This window comes from Sinocyclocheilus anshuiensis, unplaced genomic scaffold (genome assembly GCF_001515605.1).
Source record: "Sinocyclocheilus anshuiensis isolate Anshui unplaced genomic scaffold, SAMN03320099.WGS_v1.1 scaffold492, whole genome shotgun sequence".
Lineage (NCBI taxonomy): Eukaryota > Metazoa > Chordata > Actinopteri > Cypriniformes > Cyprinidae > Sinocyclocheilus > Sinocyclocheilus anshuiensis.
This window is the reverse complement of record NW_015558605.1, coordinates 509,562-517,934: the sequence shown is the minus strand read 5'-3', so window position 1 is coordinate 517,934 and position 8,373 is coordinate 509,562. Positions and strand designations below refer to the sequence as shown.

General features: G+C 44.9%; 2 protein-coding genes and 1 long non-coding RNA gene across 5 annotated transcripts in view; 1 reads left to right on the top strand and 2 right to left on the bottom strand.

Moving 5' to 3' along the window:
- LOC107680186 (gastrula zinc finger protein XlCGF57.1-like) overlaps positions 1-8,373 on the bottom strand; it is a 398,670-nt gene that overhangs the window by 67,406 nt on the left and 322,891 nt on the right. The gene's annotated exons all lie outside the window — the stretch shown is intronic.
- The window catches only part of LOC107680195 (G-protein coupled receptor family C group 5 member B), a 34,707-nt gene that overhangs the window by 19,446 nt on the left and 6,888 nt on the right, over positions 1-8,373 (top strand). For both annotated transcript variants that reach the window (XM_016475983.1, XM_016475982.1), the window contains 2 exons: positions 1,720-2,737; positions 2,813-2,925. In XM_016475983.1, coding sequence (XP_016331469.1) covers positions 1,720-2,737; positions 2,813-2,925 — 1,131 coding nt within the window. The remainder of the gene's footprint in view (positions 1-1,719; positions 2,738-2,812; positions 2,926-8,373) is intronic.
- LOC107680213 (uncharacterized) overlaps positions 2,242-8,373 on the bottom strand; it is a 16,415-nt gene continuing 10,283 nt past the window's right edge. The window contains exon 3 of the long non-coding RNA XR_001633128.1: positions 2,242-2,253. This is a non-coding gene — a long non-coding RNA (uncharacterized LOC107680213). The remainder of the gene's footprint in view (positions 2,254-8,373) is intronic.

The following is an 8,373-nucleotide window of genomic DNA, read 5'->3' as shown; positions in this document are numbered from 1 at the left end:
AATCTTACTGGTTAACGATCGACTAATGAGCTTCGTTTGACAGTCAGGAAAATAAAAATGAACAAAATGCTGTCATTGTACAATTCTCCACCATATTTACTATGCTGCGCGCAAGTTCAGGTAACTCAAAAACTTGCGTACACGAGCTGAGACCAGACGTGAGATTTGATCGTAGCCACCGTTCACGTCCATATTGATAAATTCCAAGTTTTGCGTTGAAACGACCGTACGCCCAATTTTCTGTCATACGCTCGTAAATGAGGCCCAATGTCTCCTGAAAGAAAGAGTTTATTCTAAACTAACTGCTGAGACAAGTCATCAGCAATCCCAGTTCCACTTATGAAACTTATCTGCAAAGATCCTTAACACATTTGCTTAATGGTCTTCATTGGCTTCCCGCAAACAATGTCTACATTGATCTGCCTTCAAAAACTTTAGTTTATGGTTTGTGTTGTGATGCTATTTTCTGCAGTGCGAAAGCAGATTTGCATTGTTTACGATTCAACAGGATAAGGATGTGAAGTGTCTGGTTAAAATACATTTTTACGATACCACAGCAATAGACCAATCACAACAGACTGAGCTATCTGACCAATCAGAGCAGAGTAGGCTTACTGAAAGGAGGTCTTTAGAGAGCCTAAATCTTTGAATGAATCATTTCAAACTATTTGAGAAACTAGGTGCGTGTAAACCTATTGTAGGAGACCTCCAAAACAAAATTAGGAACATTTTAAAAAAGCATAATATGGGCGCTTTAAATCAAAAATGGTTAAAAAATGAAACTGAAAATTAAAAAAACAAAAACAAAAAAGGGACTTAGGTGACCAGAAACATTTTTGGGCCACTGTATGTATCAGACCAAATTTTAAGGTGTGTTCACACTTGTAGTTCGGTTCATTTGGTTAATTTGGTCCGGACCAAAAAGGAAAATGATACATTTGGTCCTGGTCCGCTTAGCATTCACACTGGCATTTTTGACAGCGAACCTAAAGATTCCAAACCTAAAGGCGTAGAGATACATTCACAGCCTGATTGGTCGGGTTGAATGGTGTATATTTTGTGACGGTACTCACCGAACACTCCAAACAAAAGGAAAAGGTGCGATTGACTTAAAGCGGCGCTGCAGGTGTATGACATCAAAGTACCCATTCACTGATCGGTCTGCTCAGCGCCGCTTTAAGTCGAATACACTTAATGCCATCTGCTGGACTAAGCACGCTCATTGTTGCATGTATATCTTTTTTATTTTCTATGATTTTATGATTTTCACCACCTGCAAACTCACAAAGAGCTCATAAAAGGCGCTTTACCTCCTCGTTGCTCCATGTATGCCCTCTGCTCATTTTGTTTTGGATACACCGCTTGTTCCCTTTGTGAAATCATGTTGCATAGCATCGCATCTTGTCATTACTTCCTGTTTTTAGTTCGTTTACAAGTATTTGGTCCATGTTGCGTTCGTATTTCATTCAAACAGCACCAGAGTTCGTTTGGAACAAGTGGACCGAGACCGCTAAAAAGATGGATCTCGGTCCGCTTGTTTGGTGCGCACCAGGGTTCGGATAGCAGGGTTCACACTTACTCAAATGAACCGTACTAACAGAGCAATCTCACCAGAGTTCGTATTAATCGAACCAGACATGACATGTGTGAACACACCTTTAAAAGCAAATTGTACAAAGACTAAGATTGACTCATTCTTGTTTTCTCTCTCTTTCTCAGATGTCATTATTTCATGTCGTGTTCCTGCTGCTCACTGGGCCGGGTGCGAGTTTGTCTCAAGCTGAGCAGCCAACAGTCCCATTTGGCTGCAGATTTGGGATTCCAAGACCATACACTCTCTTATGTGACCTGGATGCTATGTGGGGGGTGGTGGTGGAGGTCGTAGCAGCGGCTGGTGTATTAGTTGCCATTTTACTGCTGATAGTGTTACTTTGTCGCCTGCACTCAGTGACTGAGGCACCAAAGCGAAGTGGCATCGGTCCGATTCTCTTACTGTTAATGGGCATTATTGGGCTGTTTGGGCTTAGCTTTGCATACCTTATTGAGCATAACGAGAGCATTTGTTTGGTGCGACGTGCCCTCTGGGGTTTGTTTTTCTCACTCTGCTTTGCTTGCATGTTAGCACAGGGCTTGAGGCTGCGCAGGCTTGCACGTGAGTCTCGTAGCCCAGGCGGGTGTGCCCTCATTGGACTAGTGCTAGGGTTAACAGCAGTACAAGGTATTATTGCTGCAGAGTGGCTTCTTCTAACAGTGCTGCGGGAGGGTAACCCGGCTTGCGAGTATCAGCAACTGGACTTTGCACTCGCTTGTGCCTATGTGGTTGCACTCCTGCTGTCTGCCCTAGTAACTGCAACATTAGCACTGTGTGGGAAGGCACGACAATGGCACTGTAATGTTGTGTGGCTTCTAGTCTCCTGCTTGCTGTCCATTCTCCTGTGGGTGGCTTGGGTTGGTTTCTACGTCTATGGAAACAAAGTACTTGGAAAGTCTCCGGACTGGGATGATCCAGCATTGGCTGTGGCCCTGATAGCGCAGGGTTGGTTGTTATTGCTGTGCCATGCTGCTCCTGAAGCCCATGCCTGTCTTCGAACACCAACTCAGCCTTCAGCTCCAGACTATTTTGACACATCTCAGAATTCATCACGCATGAGAGAGGCCAGCCTTGATGAGGACATCCCACTTTCACACAGGCAGTTTGTGGAGAACCAGGGATACGCGTTTGATGAAAATGCTGCAGGTACAACAAGGCACAAAGAATATATAATTTAATATACATTAAACAGATCCTAACATCCATCCTCTATTGTTGTAGGGTTGAGAAGTGGTAGCCATCATAACGGCAACACAGGAGTCAGACCCAGTGCACCCTTCAGAAGTAACGTCTACCAACCAACTGAGATGACCATGATACTAAATGGAGGAGCAGTGAGTACAAAACTTTATATTATTATAAATAGACCAAATAAACAAACCTGTAGAAACCTTATTCCTAGCTTATTACAACTGACAAGTTTGAGTAAAGTGATTGACTAACTAAAGCTTGAAACAAGCCTTGTCAAAACAGCATATTAAAGATTTCTGTTTTTCTGTCTATTGGGACTACAGATCAGGACTGAATAAATATGTCATAAATTAAAAGTTGATCTGTATATTGGTTTTATCATAAAAGATCAAAGCTGATAGTTTGTGATGAGTCAGGTTTAAGTAACAGTATAACCCTCTGGAGGGAAAAAACTATCATGGACTCCACATAGTTTGTTTTGATATGTGACTATACTTTGCACATAAATAATTTGGTTATAACTGCAGATTTGAAGAGCTACATGTTCATCATCAGTGCCTCAAATGAATGTGCCTGTGCCAACACTCGTCAGATCTTCCAGTCTCTTCTTCAGAAGGATGGTTTATATGTCCATGCTTTTTGAGAAGCTCTTGGCTTTTCATTCGATTATTTTGATACTGTGTTTCAGTGACTCACATTAAGTAGAGTTCGTCTTTGCTCAAGCTGGAACACAGTGGCTTTTTGTCAGTGTGTCATTCTGTGTCCTCAACACAGAAGTCCTTGGACATGCACAGTAAGTCTGTTATGGAGAGTGAGCAGACAGTTTCTCATGTTGTTCCTGGACTGAGTGCAGTCTGCTTCTAAGATGAAGTCGCATGTGGGAAGTTGTGTTCAAGTCTGGAAGCTTGCAATGCAATCACTTTTGACCTTTGTATGTTTCTGTTTACTGTCACATGCAACTGATTTGTTGTTTCGGGCCACGTGATAGGTCACTACACAGCTGATTCTGCTTCATCAAGTGCTGCTGTGTTTCAGATGTAAACAGTTAAACTTAGCATTTTTTATGGCTCAAACGACTATAATGTTGTGGTTATACCCAGGTCTGCCTCCATGATGAGCATTCTGCTTTGGGTGCAGAGCAAGTGTGTATTGCAGTAGGCGGTGCACATCTCAGGTTGTTTGAATCTGAAAACAGGAATACAACAGGAAAACAAAGTTCAGCTTCTCTTAGTAGCACCGTTTTGACTGTCCCTCATTTGATTTTCGAACCTGGTATCACTCCTGGAGGAGCTTCCTTGGGAGAAATCTGTATTCCACGGCTTAGGTTGGCTGACGTTAGGTGTCTCACTTAGGAGCCCCAATTGCCTCTGAGCACTACAAGAAATGGCCGACGACTATTGGCGAGTGGAATTTGCATGCCAAGCCACTCCCTGTACATACGGGTATACAAGAAGTTTGCATGCATCCACTCATTCAGGTTTGTGCTGAGGAGCTGAGAAAGCATCCTGGAATTCAGCGAAGTTCAGGGTTGTGGCATGAGGGACATAACATCTCTGTTCCCTCTTTCAGAGAATTAAAATTATATAACATATCCGTGCTGTTCCCTTTCAGTCAGTCACATTCAACATTACGTTGACACTGACATTAGGGGTTCCTATGGAGAGAGTGCCAAGACAGATGAACCTCAATCCGTAACTTGCCCACTTCCACCTAAGCCAGCTAATCAACCAACCATAAAGGCCTTACTAAGGAAGCCAAAATAATGGTGTTCCGATATACTCATAATATTTGTTTCAGCAATCGTTAGGGTAGGAGCACTGAGCCTGGCAAGAGACTCCTCTGAATGCCACCTGGTGCTGGAGGAACTCGACCAGGTTTCACCAGATGGGGAACTTACTGGAAGAAGATAAGGAGCATGCACTAGCTAGAGGAATGGCACTGCAAGCGAGACACTGAGCCAGTTCTCCTGCAAATTATCTGTTCATACTCGACACGCATGAGGAAACCAGTTCCACACAGAGATTATAGAATCTCGCGAAGATATTAGGTGTCACCCAGCCCACATCTCTGAAGATGTCTGCTAGAGAGGTGCCGTGCACCAACGCCCAGGAGGCAACACAAGTGGAGTGAGCGCTCACCCCCAGGGGGCATGGCTCGCCTTGTGTCTGGTACGCCAAGGCAATGGCATCCAGGGCAAAGCTCTGTTTGGAGACAGCTTTTCCCTTCTGCAGACCTCTAAAGCAGACAAAAAGCTAGTCAGAACATCTAAAGCTATGGGTGCGTTCCGCATAAATGCACAAAACATGAACAGGACACAGCAACACAAGGCCTGGATCTGCCTCCTCCAGAGGCAGCACTTGCAGGCTCACCACCTGGTTTCAAAAGGGAGTAGTGGAAAGTTTAGGCACATAACCAGACCGGGGTTTCAGGGTAACATTGTCCTCTCTGATCTTGCACAAAGTCTGTGCAAGGAGGCTCACTGGGGAAAAAGCATACTTGCACAAACCCTGGGGCCAGCTGTGTGCCAGTGCATCCAAGCTGAGGGGGGCCTTGGTCAGGGAGTAACAGCTGGCAGTGGGAGGACTCCTGGGAAACAAACAGGTCCACCTGGGCTTCCCCGAATCGACTCCAAATCAGCTGGACCGCTTGGGGATGGAGTCTCCATTCTCCGGGAAGGCTAAGCTGTCATGAGAGCGCATTGGCTGCACGATTGAGCTCCCCTGCAACATGAACGGCATGCAGCAATGCATGGCATGCAGCCACATCTGACTACAAAGGAGTAGATGGTGGACGAGTTGCGACATGCAATGAGAGCGTATCCCCGCTTGATTATTTGATATTACACAACCGTTGTTGTCCAAGCGGATGAGTACATGCTTGCCTTGCAACTGTGGACAGAACCAGTACTGCAAACAGTACTGCCAGCAGCTTGAGGCAATTGATATGCCACTGCAGTCGAGGTCCCATCCAGAAGCCTGAAGCTACGTGTGCCCCTTGCATATAGTGACCCAGCCCGTCCTGGAGGCATTTGTTGTTACAGTGTGCCTCAACACTTGCTCCCGGGGCACACCTGCCCTAAGAACACCAAGGTCTGACCACAGGCTAAAAAGGCAGTGACAAACCAGGGTAACACCCACCAGGTGTGTGCTGTGGCAATATGCCCATCTTGGGACTCAGTTGTACAGGCAGTGCTGAAGCATTCTCATATGTAACAATCTGTACATCTGCGGATTCCATATGCCCCAGAAGCCTCTGAAACATTTTTAGAGGAACCGCTGTTTTTCCCCTGAACGAATTCAGGCAGTTCAGCACTGACTGGGCACGCTTGTTTGTGAGATATGCTGTCATGATGACTGAGTCTAGCTCCATACTGAGAAAAGAAATGCTCTGCATAGGGGAGAGCTTGCTCTTTTCCCAGTTGACCCGAAGCCCCAACTGGCTGAGATGCTAAAGCACCATATCCCTGTGCTCGCACAACAGATCTCGCGAGTGAGCTAATATAAGCCAGTCGTTGAGATAGTTGAGGACTCAGATGCCCTTCCTCCATAGTGGAGATATCTTATGTGAAGGCGCAGGGAGACAGGGACAGCCCGAAGGGGAGGACCTTGTATCGATACGCTCAACCCTTGAAAGCAAACTGAAGAAACAAAAAACCGTGAAAGTATGCATCCTTCAGGTTGATTGCTGCAAACCAATCCTGGTGCTGATCTCATGCAAGAATGTTCTGTTTTCTGGGAGTCTGCATTGAGATGGACTTGACCTGGGGCAGGAACACCACTGAACTGGTGAAGAAAGCACAGCAGAGGGTCTACTTTCTGAGGGTTGTCAGAAAGAATAGTATTGCTCAGAGTCTGCTTGTATCCTTCTATCACTCTACTATTGAGAGTATTCTTACTTGGTGCAGCTGGGAAACCACACACAAAGGCAGCATGGCATATAAAAAAGAGCTTCAGAGGGTCATCAGGACTGCAGAAAAAAACATTGGGTGCCCTCTCACAACTTTGGAGGACCTTCACAGTTCCCGCTGTCTTAAGAGAGCTCACAGTATTATAAAGGACTCATCACACTTAGGTCACTCTTTATTCACTCTGTTACCATCAGGCAGACAAATAGACAATAGACAAAACAAAAAAAAGGACAAATAGATTCAAACACAGTTTTTATCCAATAGCTGTACAAGCTTTAAATGCCTCTGGACAAATGTGAAGTAAGGGATTTGTGTATTTAGTATTTGCACTTCTGTTTTTTACAGAATTTGTGCAATTTTGAATGTAAGTGGGTATGTGCATTTTTTTTGGAGTGAGAGACTGAAAGTGACTTTCGTTTGGACTGTTGGACATATGACAATAAAGGTATTAGTTCGTTCTGCATCAACATCTTGAATGGAAGCCTGTGAAGGGCGATTCAACACTCACAGATCCAGGATTGGTCATAACCCACTGCTCTTCTTGGGTACAATGAAATAAGGGCTGTAAAACCCTGACTTCATCCCGGCTGGAGGGACAGGCTCTATTGCATCCTTCGCCAAGAGGACTGCGATCTCTGCACGTTGCGATAGACACCTTATCCTCCTGAGGAGCCCCGAATGAACCACTGGGTCCTTCATGGGACGGACTGGCATCTTCGTCCAGGAGCTCAATGGTACTAAGCAGGACTTCTGTGAGGGCTGGCAAAGCGGAACCGGACTGGGTAGAATTCAAGGGGAGCCTCATAATAAATGAGAGCCGCAAACTCATCATATCCATGGACATGCGCTCACAGTGCGGACATGACCTATCCACAAAAGCCATCTCAGCATGCTTATGGCCCAGACATGTAAGAGAGCAATCGTGCCAGTCATCAGAAGTAAGGAATCTACCGCACCCAAAAGTACACGGTCGGAAAGATACCTTGAAAGACACGACCATGCAAGCTGTAGATGAAACTGCTATTTAGGCTGGAGTGCCCAGGGGTGTAACACAGCACTTATCTGTGCTATCACAGGGGTGAACACACCGCTGATCATGCCATCTGGAGACACAGCTGAGAAGATCCTGCAGACTGGTTTTCTTTGTTTTTTCTTGTAGTTCGTTTCTGGGAGAAAAGACGCCCACGAAGCAATCAGCTCTGGAGCAAAAATGGCACGCCATCATCTTATGTACCCGTATGTACTGGGAGTGGTTTGGCATGTAAATTCCACTCGCCAATAGTCATTGGCCATTGCATGTAGTGCTCAGAGGTGATTGGGGCTCCTAAGTGAGACCTCTAATTTCAGTGTTGACAATGTCGAAAGTAACTGACTGAAAGGGGAACCATGGTTCAATATGTAAACAAGTATGGTTCTGTCAGGACCACTATCGTCAAAGATGATTGACAATTAGCATACAGTTTGGATTGGCGGTATGGGTCTGTTCTGGGTAGGGATATGCCGGTAATTTTCATGTTGCGATTAATTGCTAATGCTTTTGTCACAGTATACGGTATTGTCACGATATTGAAATTTAGTTTAAAAAAAGTGCTGTCATAATACAGTATAACAGGTTTAATAACTTAACAAAAATAACTGAACATTTAAATGCAATGAAGCAATACAGAAAAAAATTATAAAGTTA